Genomic DNA, 16973 nt, shown 5'->3' with positions numbered 1-16973 from the left:
GCCAATCTTTTGACCATTTCAAAACCCTATTTAGATAGTCTTCAAGTGATAGTGAATCTTTTTCCATGTTTATTTCCCTTCCGATTTTTGTATCATCGGCAAATTCGTAAACATTGCTGCTCAAACTCGAATCTAAATCATTTATATATACAGTGTTATGAATAACAAGAGGTCCCAGGACAGAGCATTGAAGCACTCCACTTACAATATTTACCTCGACTTACGAATTTAATCCGTTCCCAGAGATGGGTCGTAAGTCGAAAATTCGTTAAGTGGAAACTAATTTTCCCATAAGAAATAATGTAAATTGAATTAATCTGTTCCACATCCCCAAAAATATTTACTTGAGCTACAATACAGTACTGTATGTGTGTGTATCTTGCCTTGAATGAGGACTATCAACATCAGAGGCCCGAGACTGGCCAACACACTTCCACTACACATAAGCGGCATAACTGGCCGACCCCGCACAGTGTTCAAGAGAGAACTTTACAAACACCTCCATAGGATACCTGATCAACCAGGCTGTGACTCATACATCAGGCTGCGAGCAGCTGCGTCCAACAGCCTGGTTGACCAGTCCAGCAACAAGGAGGCCTGGTCAACGACTGGGCCGCGAGGCCGCTAAGCTCCGAAATCTCAGGTAACTTCAAGGTAGGCATATGGAAGACAGTGAGGAGGAGGAGGAGGGGTGGAGGTGTTAGTGTTTGGGGGGAGAATCCCCTTCCATTATAACATCAGGCAATGATGACTTATGGGGAACTCTCTCCTACATTTTGCCTGCATACCACTAGGACCTGCTTGTGTTTCACTGCTTGTTTTTCTCACTAAAAACCTGACTCATGACACTTTTTTTTCCCCTATGTTGTAACACTTGTCTGAAGTGAGACATCACAAGGTCATTTAAAAGGTTAACACAATGGCCTGCTACAGCTTGATTTGGGTGACACTTTTCAGCAAAACTTTGCAATTCTTCCCATACTGCACACATATTCTTAATAAATGAGGACGAGACATCCTCTACTCTACATCAACAACCCTCATACCATTTTCATGTTTCACAAATGATCTCTTGTGTTTCCTCTATGATCATCCTCATATGCGATTTCTTAGGTTGAACCTTACCACCGATTGTTTACAAGCACGATCGTCACTATGCGGGCAGCTCTGGTAAAGTGAGGCGGGGTCAGCCATGCGACCAGGAACTGCGCGATCAGTCGAACCCACATGCGTATCAACAAAGTTGCTAGGAAAGGCAAAGGTCTCAAGTTGAATCACATTTTCCGAAGAAATTTACGTCGTAACTCGAAAAATTCATAAGTAGGGGCAGTCATAAGTCGAGGTGCCACTGTATAGCACCCCCAATACCGTGAACCTCTAACTTTATAATCAGTCTTTCATGTGGCACTGTGTTTAAGCTTTGCTGAAGTCAAGGTACAACATCACAAACCTTACCACTATCAACTGCATTAACTATGCTGGAATGAAATAACAATTTTGTTAAACATGAACGAACATTCGTAAAAACCACATTGTAACTCGTTTATTAATTTGTTTTTCGAAAAGAATGGTATTGGTAATTATCGATTCAAATAACTTTCCCACAACAGACCTGTCAATTAGCCAATTAGCTAACATCTTAGGTATTAGATAACTAGCTAATTAGCCAATTAGCTAACTATTAGAAAACTTTGTTCATAATAGTTAACGTCAATTAGCTAATTGGTTTGGCACAAGTGATCTATCACCTTTCTTGAAAATGGGAACCACATTAGCAATCTTCCATGTCTCTGGCACTCTGCCTGACACCAAAGATTTATTAAGCATGGTTGACAATAGCTCACAAAGCTCCTCTTTGCATTCTTTAAGCATCCTGGCAAACACTTCACCTGGCCCTGGGGATTTGTTTGGCTTAAATTTCACTATTTGTTTAGTTTAGCAGTTACCAGGATGGATGTTTTCAGTCAACCTGTCCTATTCCCCACCTACAGACCTATTCGGCTGAAGGCATAATGTTAAGCTCCTCTTTAGTAAACACACATACAGTAAAATATTTATTAAAAATACTACTCATTTTTTTGTCATTATCAGTTATCTGACCTGTCTCAGTTTTTAATGGACCTATCCTTTGTTCAATATAACTGAAAAAACCCTTTAGGATGTGTGTCTGCTTGCCCTGCAATGCGAATGTCATAGTTTCTTTTTTGGTCTCCTTATCTCTTTTTTTAACATTTCTAACCAATTGAACGAATTCTTGTTCTAAACTGACTTCCCCATTCTTAATCCTTTTGTACCAAGCTCTCTACCTTTAAGATTTTTCAGATCCTTTGTTATCTATTTTGGGTCATTATTATTTGATCTATTGAATTTGTATGGTATACTACATTCCTGTGCTTTGCTTAGAATATTTTTAAATAAATTATATTTTGAATCCACACCGAAATCCCTTTTTACATTACCCATCGCTGGGTTCACGTCTCGCTCCAACACTGGCCCACCCCCCATGCCCACGACTTTCTAATCTATTTCACCCCAAAAATTTCTTGGGCCATTAAAATTAGCTTTTTGAAAATCTGGCACATTAAAAAAATTTCCTACAAATCTATTCCATCCTATGCTAAATCTAATTTCTTTGTGATCACTGTTCCCTAGCACACTCCCTATTTCGATGGCATTAATTTGGGTTTCTCTTAGTTAACACTAAGTAAAATATTATTTTTCTGCATTTGTGCCTTAATGTGTTGCTTAAGACAGCAATTGTCAATTAATTCTAGAAAATCTTATGCTTCATTATTCCCTACTCTGTTAATCCAGTTTATTCCACTAAAATTAAAGTCACTCATACTGTTTGACCTAGATACTCTTAGATATTTCATTCCAAAGATGCTTTGCTTCCATTCTAAATTTGGGAGCCTGTATATAACTCCTGCAAGATTTTATTTTTTTTTGTTTAATTCTAGCCAAATTCTGATTCAGCTCAGGGCTCAGTTCTGATTCCCTCTTTGAGACTACATTTAAGATTTTTCCCTACCTACATATCTTCCCTATATCGCTACTCCCCCTCCTCATCTAACAATGTGTTGGCAACAGCAACAACCCCAGCCCTAGATAAATGCACCCCATACCGAGCAAACATGTCATTCCTGCCATAGAAGTCTTCCCAGTTATCAATGAATGATATTGCATTTGATTTACAATATTTATCCAGTCGGCAAATGACATCAAGTGTCCTCGACAACCATTCGTTTCCAACTCCCATTCTTGGAAGAATGCCATATATGATCAGGATTTCTCCCTTGATCCTAACTAATTCTATGGCTGTCTTAAACCTCTGTATCAGTGCCTCACTTCAAACTCGTCCTATATCATTTCCACTGGAAATGAACTGAAACAAATAATGGGTTTGTTCCCATTTCCAGCCAAAATATCATTCATGTTATTTACTATATCACCAATTCCAGCTCCCAGCTAGCAAACCCTTAACCAGTTCCCCCTATCTGGCACAAAAAGCTTTATCCAAATACCTCACCTGGGAATCTACCTCAATCAAAATACGCTTAGGTACTTCCTTTACTTTGTGAGCACCTTATGGACTTGCACTCCCTTCGTTGCCTTGACTTTTCAAGTGAACTGCAGTCTCCGTACAGCACTGAAAGTCTTCCAGCACGGTGAATGGGTTGGAAGTCTTTATGACATCTGTAGGTGGTTTTATCAGTCTTCTTAAGACCCCTGTCCTTTACGACATTCCAAGGCGAAGACTTTCTACAGCTGCTCTCCTTATTTGCTTCCTCTTGACGTTGTTTCGTCTGTTTTAGCTCTTGCATTTGTCGTAGCTCCTCCCGCAGGGAAATCAACTCTGCCCTCAGAGCTCCACACAGCTCTCTCACTAGCACCAGTTCACTTACTACACCTTCCATTTTCACTATAAAGACAATTGGAGCCCCAGTTAACACAACTTCTCTGAGACAATTGATGTCTGATGACCTAACGTTTAGGGAGCATAACCAAGCAAATATTGCATCAGTCAGAAAAACAAAATGATGGATTGCAAGAACCTTCAAAACCATGTATCTATCACAATGGTTGTACTATTCAAATCAATTGTGCTGTCCCCGTCTTGAGTACTGCTCGATACTCACTTTACCTTCAAAGCAGAAGAGATTGCTGAAAAAGAGGGAATACAGAAAACATATATGACATACATAGATACGATAAAGCACCTGAATTATTGGGATCGTTTCAGAACTCTCCAAATGTACTCCTTAGAAAGAAGATGAGAGATATATAAAATAATATACACACGGAAAATACTGGAGGGCCAGGTCCCAAATCTTACACAGTAAAATAACATAGTGGAGTAAACGATATGGAAGGAAATTCAGATTAGAACCAGTAAAGTGCAGAGGTTCCATAGGCACAATTAGATAACACTGTATAAACATCAGGGATCCACAGAGATCAAGAAAAAACTGGATGGTTTTCTTCACGAAGTGCCAGATTAACCGGGATATGGTGGCTATGTGAGGCCGCGGGCTACTCCTAGCAACAGCCTGTTGGACCAAGCTCACAAGTCAAGCCTGACCCCAGGAGAGGCTTGGGGAGTAGAGGAACTCCCAGAACCCTATCCAGATACAATCCAGGAATGTTCTTTTAGCAGTGTTATGACTAGTGGTAGTGGTGTGCATAGTGAAACTGAACAGAACTTTACTGTGTCAGCTGCTCCCCCTGCAAAATGAAGCCATGTGATGCCACCAGGGAAAATGAGGAAGATTGTCCTCATGTTCAACTGTTTGTTTATGTCCAAAGTAGAAGACTTCCTCTAGTCAGTGAAGTTTTCTTGGAACTAGAATTCATGCCCATGATGGTTCTGTCAACAATGCAAATGTACTCCTCTGGGAGAATGGCACCAACGGTTTCCCAAATACCTACATTTACAAATACAGATTTAGGTATTACAGACTTTCTGCCCATTAGACATGAGTGAAAGCAACTCTTTTTATAGTATAGTTTGATTAATTGAAATACTGTAAATTTATTGAGGAATAAATACACACGGATGAGGTAGCTCAAGCTTCCTCACCCAATTTAATATTTACACACTTCACATCATCTTGAGGTTATCTTGAGATAATTTCGGGGCTTAGTGTCCCCGCGGCCCAGTCTTCCACCCCCCCCCCCCCCCAGGAAGCAGCCCGTAGCAGCTGTAACTCCCAGGTACCAATTTACTGCTGTGTAACAGGGGCATCAGAGTGAAAAACATTTCGCCCATTTGTCTCCGCCTCCACCGGGGATCCAACCCGGAACCTCAGGACTACAAATCCAAAGCGCTGTCCACCCAGCTGTCAGGCGCCCTGACATTATCAAACGATCAACATATTATTGAGCATTCTGGTTGATAAACATGAACATTTCTTCCTATACACATGCAGTATGATACCAAATGTGTACACATACTTTTATGACCAAGTACAGGCATACCTCAGTTTAAGAGTTTAATTGGTTCCTGGAGACGCCTCGTATTCCGAAAACTCGCATTCCGAAGCTAATTTCCCCATAAGAAATAAAGGGAAATGAATTAATCCATTCCTGACTACCCCAAAAACCCCACATCAAACTAAATTTTATACCTAATTCATCTAAATAAACCTACAAAACTATGTTCCAGTTATTACTTACCTTGCTGTTGAGTGCTGTAGGCGTATGGAAGATGGTGAGGAGGGGGGAGGAGGAGAGGAGTTACTGTTTGGAAGGGGAGTCCCCTTCCATTATCACATTAGGCAGTGAGGACCTTTCTGGTGTGCTCTCCCTGGGACGTTTTATCTGAGTGCCACTAGGTCCTGGCTGAGGCTCACTGCTCGATTTCCTCACCACAAATCTGTCCATGGAAGCTTGCTTTTCCCTTCTTCGCAAGCTGTCTCTGTAGTAAGGCATCACATTGTCATTGAAAAGATTAAGACAACGGCCTACTACAGCTTTCTCTGGGTGAGTCTTTTCAACAATTGTTTGAATCTCTTCCCACATCTGACACACCTTCTTAATTACTGCAGAAGGGACATTCGCTGCTGCTGCTGCCACCTCCTCCTCCACTGCAGAATCATCTGCTGCTGCGTTGGCTTGCTGTTCCTGTTGAAGGGCTAGGAGTTCTTCGGTGGTCAGTTCTTCGTTGTGTTCTTCCACCAACTCCTCCACATCATCAACATCCAATTCCAAGCCCATTTGCTGGCCTAGACTAACAATTTCCTCAACAATAGGCGCATCATGTATAGGCTCAAACCCCTCAAAGTCTAGTTCTCTCACACATTCAGGCCACAATTTTCTCCAGCCAGAGATCAGGGTTCTTTGAGTCACTTCTTGCCAGGCTTTGTCAACGAGTTTTAAAGCACTACAAATGTTAAAATGCTGTTTCCAGAACTCTTTGAGGGTGAGGTTTGTGGCTTCAGTCACTTCAAAACATTTCTGGAGAAGTGCCCTTTCATAAAGTTCCTTAAAATTCGCTATGATTTTCTGGTCCATAGGCTGAATTAGAGGAGTGATGTTGGGAGGAAGGAATTTAACTGAGGAATTTATTGTATCTGGGCAACAAATCATCTTCCAAGCCTGGAGGATGAGCAGGAGCATTGTCGAGGAGAAGCACGGCTTTGAGTGGCAAATGTTTCTCCTGCAGATATTTCTATGGCAGGGCACACCACTTCATTCACCCACTCCGAAAAAATAAGCCTAGTCACCCATGCTTTTTTATTAGACTTCCACATCACACACAAATGGGTTTTCTGCACTTTATACTGTTTGAAAACCCTTGGATTTTCAGAATGATACACGAGCAAGGGTTTAATTTTCAAATCGCCACTCGCATTTGAACACAGCACAAGCGTAAACCTATCTTTCATAGGCTTGTGTCCGGGCAAGGATTTTTCCTCCTTGGTAATGTATGTCCTCTTAGGCATTCTTTTCCAAAACAGTCCTGTTTCGTCACAATTAAACACTTGTTGCGGTAGGTATCCCTCAGCCTCTGCAAACTCTTTAAATTCGTCAATAAATCGTCCAGCGGCTGGTTTGTCTGAGCTGGCTGCCTCCCCATGCCTTGTAACACTATGGATACCACTTCTTCTAAATTTTTCAAACCAGCCCCTGCTTGCCTTAAACTCTTTCGTATCTGCATCACTCGTTGCAGGGGTATTCTTTAGAAGGTCTTCGTGCAACACCCTGGCTTTCTCACAAATAATGGCCTCCGAAACACTATCACCCCTTAACTCCTTGTCGTGTATCCAAATTAATAACAACTTTTCCACTTCTTCAAGTATTTGTGGTCTTTGTTTCGTTATTGTTCTTACTCCTTTTGCCACTTTAGCACCCATAATCTCATTTTTCTTCTTAAGTATAGTGCATATTGTTGATGTGGCTTTGTTGTACTGCCTACAAAGTTCAACAACACGTGTACCGTTCTCATGCTTCCGAATGATCTCTTGTTTCTCCTCTATTATCATCCTCACATGGGCTTTCTGGCCTTTATCCTTACCACTGGTTTTCTTGGGACCCATGGTGAGATATATAATAACAAATTGTATAGTCAAATCACCAAAAATCCAACAAAACACTGAAAATCCGCGAGAAGAATTGATGTGGGGGTAGTCACTGAGCGCGAGACAATGGTAAACTGAGGGGCGGCGGGGCAGAGAGGCGACGATCGCCGAACCACCACGCGCTAGGTCGGCCTGTACGCGTATCAACAAACTCGCGTCCCGAGGTAACCCTCGCCTTCCGAGACATTTTTTGAGGAAATCCTGCTCGTCTTCCGAAAAACTCGCATACAGGGATACTCACATTCCGAGGTACCACTGTACATAGATATAAATAGCAATAAAAAGGCTACAAATAGACACTAACAAATCAACATAGGTTCAATCTTGGTGCAAAATCTCTCTCTCCAGAATATCATCAATCTTTCTGCTATAACACATCCAGGGTATTTGTTCAGGAACAGTCCTTATCTCTGCATTTCTATATACTGTACATTAATCTGCGAGTAATCAAGAACACAATGGGCGAGAGTGTGAGACGTTAACATACTCCATAGATTACACTGTTTTGTCATCATTAGCATCTGTTCCATATTCCCAATAATACTGTATTTGTACCCAAGCCCGAGCCGTAGGTGTACAGATTTACTCCACTTGGGCAGAACATGCACATAAACAAGGAGTCGCAGGTGGAACTTAAAAGTACTCACACGAGCCCCACACACATTAAAAAAATTTTTCACTATCACTGCATTCAACAAATGGAGTGCAATAGGCAGTAATGTGGTGGAGGCAGTATCCCTATGTAGTTTCAAAAGCAGAGATGATAAGAACCCAATAACTTCAGGAACTTTTATACCAGTTGAGTGACAATTAGCACTTTGGCACCCTGATGATGCATATATGCGGCATAAAACCAAAATACAGTCGGTGATGACGCAAAGGGCCACCATTAACCTAAAAATTTGTAAAAATTCAATTTATTGTCCTAATAATGTGGGACTTTTTTTAAAATGTGCGCCAACGTCTCCCCCTCCACTTATAAAACATCTGTTGAGCTACTTCAGGAAATCTTTTCCTGGAGCGGGTGGAGGGGTTCTATCTAATGTTCAACTCATGCTCTATAATCATTGGGTGGTGAGTACAGATATGCTTACTCATTTTTTATACATATGATATTGTGGTACTGTACTGACACTTGTGAAGGAAGCAACACAAAAACGAATGATATGGTGTCATAATGTCGGGGAATGAATAACGACTGTAACCAATGACGAAAAGCAGGGTTTTTCCCACATGACAATGTACTTTATCTTATGGTATTGGTAACATTCTTCCCTGCAAATATTTCTTTAGAGAATTCTATTGCAAAAATTTGATACCAAATTGAACGACGAAGCACGAAAATTGAGGTGAGAAAGTTGAAAAAGAGTACAGTATAAATATTAGAGTGTGTGGGTGAGCTCACGGGAAATGCTCGGCCTACCATGCAGTCCGTGGCAGGCTGCCCGCCGGGCCAGCGTAAGTGTTAAGGGGGCAAGACTTAAGAGAGCCAAAGCTCAACCCCCCACAAGCACAACTAGGCGAGTATTCCAAGCATTTTAAATTTTTCTGCAAGTGAAATCGATGCATAGTTTATGCTGCTTGTCAAACATATCGTTCAGAAAATAAAGAGGTGGGCAGTCAAACTTATTAAAAACTACAGCATAACACCATATTCACATACGCAGTGATGGATGGACTGTAATAAACCTGAAATGTAGGTATTTCTTGCCCTATATATGACGACGAAATATTGTGAAACGCATCATCCAAAACTATCGGAACAATAGGACAAGCAATACATGTCTTAACAGGTACATACTACTTCAGATGTATTCATTTTGAGAATAAGTAATTGTCAAAAGATGGTGCCAAGTCAGGAAGACTATGTAGAAACCATTTGGAGAATAGTGACACTTGAACAACAAACGATAGAAGAGTGAGAAAGCGAGGCACTTTTTCAGTGACCTGAATGGAAAGTACAATGATTTCTATGCACCAGATCAGAAGCTGGTGACTGACAAATCACTTGTTCTTTACAAAGCCATATTTACAAATCACTTGTTCTTTACAAAGCCATATTTACAAATCACTTGTTCTTTACAAAGCCAAAGCCATAGGGGGAGGGATGGGAGTCTGAGAATCATGAGGTATTCATATTAACAACTAGTACAGTACTACATTAATCCAGTTACTTACCGTTGTATAAGAAGTTCCACAAATTTATAATGGCCTTTGTCTGCTGCGATGGTGAGGGCAGTGTCTCGAGAAGATGGTACAGGTGGAGCATTGACATCTGCCCCCTTGTCAAGCAGGACACGCCCAACCTCAACGTAGCCACCACTTGCAGCCTCCATCAGAGGTGTTAATCCAGTCTGTGTATGAAGATGGAGCTTGTTACGCTGTCATCATGTTCATTAACGCTTATACTTTCAAGAAGTCACAAGGCATTTAACCAGAAAATATAAGAGGCCAGCACAGGGAATGAATGTTTAAGATATTCAAAATAAACCCCCCCAACCTATTCACCATATTTTCCATACTGAGGAGCATCGTGGAGAACCACCACAATAATGGCAACAAATCCTCTATAGTAGTGCTTGCTCCCTTTAATACTCATGCAAACACACAATAGTTCATGTATACATTTACATACATACACACTGGTCCCCTTAAACAGAACATGGTCCAAGGCAAGTCTTGATAAATAAAGAGCCCATTCTGGTACAATAACTTTGCACTTCTTCATTGCACTTCCAGTAAACTGAACTAGAATGAGTGGGGGAGGGGGGAAGAAAAAATTAAGTGCAGAAGTGTTTTTTAATATTTGCACTAATGAAAACTTCATAATTCTAGCCATAAAAAGTGCAAAATGGCAACTTTGGATGCAACAGTTTCTAGTGCCATGGAAGGGGTATGAAATTAATTCCTCCATTTACACAAGATTCCACTCCACATGCATCAAATCTTGTACATTACACACAATATGAATTATCCGATCAAAAATTCCTGTAAACCAACTAATAATTTCTAGGGAATTAAAGTGCTAAGTTCAGAGTTAGCGATAAGTATGATATTTAATTATCTTAATAATGGCTGCAAAGGAGCTGCACTGGGAAGTTCAATGTAAATCTACTTTATGAAAAGAGAGAGTTTTTAATGTTTCAAGTCAATACATTGACATAATTGTTTTCTATATAACAAGGATAACATCAAATGGGCCCTAAAACCTACATTACTCACTTGCAATAAAAAGCTTCCTTTAACAATTTTACCAGCTGGCACACTAGAATCTAATTATAACCAAATTCCACTTGGAATTCTTAAAACTGCTTCAGCACAATCATCTGTTATCCATTTGCATTGTTAGCAGGAATATAAAGAAAATTGCAATGCTGTACCATATGCATTGTAAATTAAACTATGTATATGGTTTATAAGTTATTATAATAAGAGGAATTATAGTTGCATTTTTACCCAATAGCTTGTATTTGTAAGTACTGTATCAAGAACAAAACCTAATTATTTCATACTGCCAGTGATGCTGAAAAAGCAAGTGTGTGATTTTAGCTAAAATCAGTGGTTATCAGCGCATTTTACTATAGCCTACCTTGGCACGGTGTTCAACATTAGCTTTGCGGTCAAGGAGAAGCGATACAACTTCATGCCGACCTTGGAAACAAGCTAAGGTAAGGGCAGTGTTCCGATTGGTCTCGATTTGAGCATTGATGTCCGAGCCCATGTCTAATAGTAGTTTCACAGCTGCCACATGACCATTCATGGCAGCAAGCATGAGTGGGGAGATACCAAGCTTGGATCCTGTGCGTGAGTTGATCTCTGCGCCATTGTCAAGCAGCAGCTTAATGATGTTAACAAAGCCCCCAGATGCAGCCAGAGAAAGAGGGGTGTAGTCTGATACATTTCTATGTTCCTTATTGGCACTTCGCTGTAGGAGAATTTCTACCACCTGCAAACCAGATACCCCAACTTTAAAAGCCACTCAAAATTAATTCCTAGCATTATTAAATGCAATAGACAAACTTGTATTTATCTAGATTTGATACCCTAATAAAATAATTGCTACAAAATGCTAAAAAATGTATATTCAAGCTATTCTGAAGGAATTATTTAGAATTGATAGCCATTAATAAATTATGTTAATTAAAATTAACAAGCTCAAGAGTAATAAGAGGTGCTAACCTCGTATCTGCCTCCTGAGCATGCTAGAGAGAGAGGAGTGTCCTTGGTGCGTTCAGACTGAGCCTCAATATGTGCACCTGCAGTGAGTAAAGTTTCTACTACCTTGGCATGTCCTGCTGTAGCTGCTAGTATCAAGGGGGTGAATCCCTTCTTGTCTCTGTGTTCTGTAAACAGATATAAAATGTACATTACAAAAATGATGGCACACACACACTATTATTGTGAAACATACTTTTGTGTGTCTAAACAATTTAAAGTATTGAGAAAATTTTGTGATAATTGATAATGACCTCCATACCGCACGAAAATCATACCTATGTTGGCGCCGCGAGCAAGTAGAAGCTGCACCAATTCCTCGTGGCCACCAGCACAAGCCAACGTCAGGGCTGTGTCATGGTTGGAATCTGTCTCGATATCTACATCAACCAGATGGGAGGGTATTGCAGCAGGATAATGGCATACTCCTGCGGGTCCAATACCCGCTGACCCATTGTATGGAACAGTCCCATCACCACCCATGTATGGAACTCCCACTGACACTGGTACTCCTCCAACCCCAAGCTGTCCACCACCCACCTATAAAAAAAAAGGTGTTAAGAAAATTAAACACTTTCAAAATATGACATTAAAAAGTTAAGCATACAAAACTATAACTTGAACACATTCTGATATAAAACTCCCCTAATTAGCAGCCCAATAGACAATTGCACTGAAAAAATGTTTCTTTAGATGTAAATGAATGGTTTTTGCCATTACCGATTCAAGCAATTTTTTGGCCAGTATTTTGACAAGAGATCCATTTCTCTTCTTAATGATTGGCACAACATTTGCAACCTCCCATAATTCCAACACTTTGCTCATCTGTATTTTATAAAACAAAAGTCAGAGGTTTGGCTCGTTTTCACATTCTTTTAGAACTGTGGCAAAGACTTCGTCTGGTTCTGGAAACTTGATGGCCCTAACTTTTCGATTAATTTAACCACAATTTTCTGAAGTGAAGTGAATGATATGAAGTGAACATATCAGAGTGAACAATATGGAAGAAAATGCAGAATAGAACTAGTGAAGAGCAGGGGTGCCATAGGCACCATCAGAAAACACTGTATAAACATCAGAGGTCCACAGTTGTTCAACATCCTCATAGAGAGCATAAGAAATATTGCCGGAACAACCGTGGACATCTTCAAGAGAAAACTAGATAGTTTTCTTCAAGGAGTGCTAGACCAACTGGGCTGTGGTGGATATGTGGGCCTGCAAGCCACTGCAAGCCACAGCCTGGTGAACTAAACTCTCACAAGTCAAGCCTGTCCTCCAGCCGGGCTTTGGGAGTAGAACTCCCAGAACCCCATCAAGCAGGTAATTTGCTCACCACATTTCTTCCCCATCATGGGCATTTCTCAATTCCAAGTTCTCTCTCTATGATTTCTTCTTTTACTCTCATTCTGTGTTTGGCTGTTGCTGCTTTCTGCAGTTTAAATATGAATGTTTAGTTGGAGTGTTGTCAGGGCTGTCTTATTTGTTCACACTTGGCATATGCATGCCTGTGATAAAACTAGTACAGCTAGGTAGGTAGCACTTCTCAACATTTTATCCAAGTAGTATAGTATGCATTATTACAGAGAACTGTGTGCACACGCATGCCAAGTACAGTACACTACTAATACTAACTGACATGTTTATTATTGCCTGTTTATTAATAAGACTAAACACAGTATTACTGGTGAATCACAATTGGTTTGCGATTTAGAGAAGGCGTGCATCGGAAGGATGGTTAAAGCATCGGCTGCATGGCACTGGGGAAGACAGGTGGGCTACAACGTGCCATGAAGTGCAAATGTAATCATGTTTAAAGATACTGTATAACCTATGAAATATGAATAGTGTGTTTGTTACTCGCTCACTTTTCAGGCAGTTAAGTGGAGCTTTTAGTCATCAGTCACTGAGAAAGTGGATTTTGTATACAGTGTACTGTATATCATTTGATTGTTGAGTATACTCCTGTGGATATTCATATCCATCAAGTGACATTTGCTTGTATACAATGAACATTTTTTGGAAAGAGATTTTGTCAGATATTATGATGTTAATAATATGTAATACTGTTTTAGAAACATTTAATCAATTTCAAATTTTCAATGCCTTAGTTTGGGCAATGCCCAGGCCATGCAAATCCATGCATCACCAGATTTGCAGAACATTTATTTGAAAAAGTGGGTGTGTAAATTCAGCCTGAAAGGTGTGCAATGGAGACAAACATTCACTGAAGCAATTTTGCACTGTATATCTATGTTTGAAACTAAACTGTTTGCAATGATTGCTTTATCAAATTTGACAAGTCAAAAATAATAGCAAAAACAAATTGTACTTTTTGTTTAATTTGATGTTGAATAAAGTTATTTTATGATGGATTTGCCTTTCCTAAATGTACACGGGTCATTAAGACCTCCCAAAACTAACAGAAAATTAACTTGGGTCATGAAGGAGGTGAAAGATCAGACAACATTTTACCTATTATCCATACGAGATTTTGTCAATTATGCTTCCACTAATGTTGTGGTACTATCCCCAAGAGCAAAAATAAACAAATCTGGTTTATAAATTTACCAGATGATATAATTAACATGTTACCATATTAATAAATGTAGATTTGCAAGGCGAATTTAAGCAAAATGGCAAAGTAAAGGATTAGCTAAATTAGCTACATTAATACTGGAAATGACAGCTGCTGCCAAGAATGTCTAGCTCAAAAATTTAACATTTAATTTGCTAGATCGGTAAAAGTTGGTTTTATTCTACATACCATATTGGAGTACATTTGTAATACAATTGTTCTCTCATATTTCAGCTCCCAAGGTGTTTGGATACTATGTTAACTCTACAGATGGTATCAATACTAAATATAGTAGACTTAAAATGATAAAAATGTAGGGCTTACCTGAGCAGCAGGTGTTGTTATCATGTCAGGTAATTGGTCATTGAGTATCTTGGCCGGGGCAGCTGGGGTAGCAACCATTAACCCAGACTCATTAACTTGTAAACCCTGGCCGAACGATGTAACAGGTCCATTGGTAAGAGGAAGAGCACCGGATGGTGCTGCCATGGTAGCAGGAAAGTGGGCCATGGTATGGGTATTAGCATATACAACACCCTGGGCTGCTTGATCTAGAGGTAGGCCTGCAGCAACAGGCTGGTGGTGGTTAGCATCTTGAACACTTACTCCATCTGCACTAACAGGAAGGCTGTAATGACCGTCTCTCTCTTGCTTGTTTACACTAGCTCGAACCTGCTTCTTACTTTTCTTAGATGGTTGACTGAGCGAGGCAGGGTGAGAAACCTGTTGTCCTGTAGGAGGCGTTCCTGCACTAGTATGCAAAAGAGGTCCGAGAGGGGGTCCACGTTGCTGACCTCCACTCTCTCCTGCATTTACTCCTATCTGCGGTGAGTGAAGCAAAAACTTCTTTACTTGAGACTTGCTAGAATGAGGAACACCTGTCACAACAGGACCGCTTGCATTGGTAATGTTAGTGTTACCACTGCTGCTAGCTGAAACTCCAGAGGAACCTATTACTTGCAGCTGATGTGCTGCTGTTGCAGCAGCAGCAGCTTGACTGGTGACTGGCTGGTTGGACACTGCCTGCCCCATCCCCAAGGATGTCAAGTGACCATATTGCAGAGGCACAGATCCTGTACCAACTTGGAAGGGTGCAAATTGCAGGTGAGGAGAGGATACAAGAGTAGTGGGAACAAACTGCAAACCTGTGCCCGGGGCCGGCCCCAACCCCGTTGACAGTTGCAGTGGAGCACCTAATGATGTTAAAGGAACAACTTCTGCTCCACTATCAGCATCACGGCTCGCACAATCATTCTCTAACTTGCTTAAACCAGCCCCACTACTAGCCACTTCTTCGTTTGGTAAAAGCCCTGGACAATCACATTCTGAGGGAACACTACGTTTTTTATCCATTTTTCCTCTTGTTACACTGGTTTCAGACTTCTTATTCTGGCAGCTCTGATCATGAGTAGTATCAACAAGAAGGGGAGGAGGAAGTGGTGGTGGTGGAGGTGGAAGGCATTGTGTTGCTCCACTTGAAGGATGCAGCACACCAGGAGGAGGTGGTGGAGGTAAGGAAGTAACATTACCACCTGGCACGAGTAATGGTTGAGTACCTAAGCCACTAGCTGGACAACTATATGAACCATCAACCCCATGGCTCAGCTGTACTGGTTGAAGCTGTAACTGCTGAACAGCTTGGCTACGCTGCACCATCATCTGCTGTTGAGTAGCATGTTGTTGCTGAGATACAGGTTGCTGCTTCTGCTGCTGAAGTTGAAGCTTCTTTTTATCTGCTTTCTTTGAAGGTATCATTTTTGGTCTTTCCGAGACCGGAACGTTTCCTGTTGCTGGTCCAGACGAGGAAATATTGTGAGTCGGAAGAGAAGGCGGTGAGGCTGGAGTGTGATACACAGATGATGCAGAGTAACCAGCAGTTTCCTGAGGGCATGTCCCCCCAGAAAACATTGATGAAGGTACTTGGGCTCCCTCAGCTGGAAGTGAAATTGGTAACTGGGCTGCAGAAGCTGCTCCACCATATAAGGACACCACTGGGGGTAATTCTGACATAACTACACCTGGGGGTAAACTTGCCCATCCAGTGCCAGGAAGGAAGCCTGTCTGAGTTTCCACAGTATGCGTAGCAATGGGTACATGGGTATGCAGAGATGCAGGAGGATAAACAAGAGGAGCTGCCAAAGACGTGCTTCCTGCATTGATGCCACTACTGGTGTTGCTATTGGTACTGGTGCTGGCCAACGTTGTAATGGATGACACATTGTTACTACACATTGGGCCAACAATTGAACCGTTACTGCTTGTGGTAATGCCACTGCTGTTGCAGCTGCTGTTATTCGTGCTTCTTGGGGTATCATAGTTGCCACTGTAAGGGATTACTTTCCCTTGTAATTCCCTCTCCACCCTTTGCAACTCTTCTAGAATTTGCTGCTTCTGGAGGATCTGCTCTTCACGGTTTTGGTGAGGTTGCTCCGCCTTCCTAACAAGGTTGTCTACATACTGATCTAGACGATCACATGGTCGCAACTTTGTGCTAGCCTCTTCCTGATTGGCAGGTGGAGGTGAGGTTGGAGAGGTTGGGGTTAATAGAACATAATCACTGTTGGTTGCATTATTGACTGATGACGTTTTCGCCTGAAAAAAAA

At 41.1% G+C, this 16973-nt stretch overlaps 1 protein-coding gene across 11 annotated transcripts in view; it reads right to left on the bottom strand.

Moving 5' to 3' along the window:
- Positions 1–16973, bottom strand: part of mask (multiple ankyrin repeats single KH domain) — a 110638-nt gene that overhangs the window by 17312 nt on the left and 76353 nt on the right. For 7 of the 11 annotated variants that reach the window (XM_045727001.2, XM_045727004.2, XM_045727000.2 and 4 more), the window contains 5 exons: positions 14695–16962; positions 12074–12335; positions 11760–11923; positions 11170–11526; positions 9759–9934 (listed from right to left, as the gene is read on the bottom strand). In XM_045727001.2, the coding sequence (XP_045582957.2) occupies positions 9759–9934; positions 11170–11526; positions 11760–11923; positions 12074–12335; positions 14695–16962 (3227 nt within the window). The remainder of the gene's footprint in view (positions 1–9758; positions 9935–11169; positions 11527–11759; positions 11924–12073; positions 12336–14694; positions 16963–16973) is intronic. The other 4 variants (XM_069317495.1, XM_045727002.2, XM_069317492.1 and 1 more) reach the window with 1 other exon arrangement.

This window comes from Procambarus clarkii, chromosome 88 (genome assembly GCF_040958095.1).
Source record: "Procambarus clarkii isolate CNS0578487 chromosome 88, FALCON_Pclarkii_2.0, whole genome shotgun sequence".
Taxonomy (NCBI): domain Eukaryota; kingdom Metazoa; phylum Arthropoda; class Malacostraca; order Decapoda; family Cambaridae; genus Procambarus; species Procambarus clarkii.
This window is presented reverse-complemented; position numbering and strand designations above follow the sequence as displayed.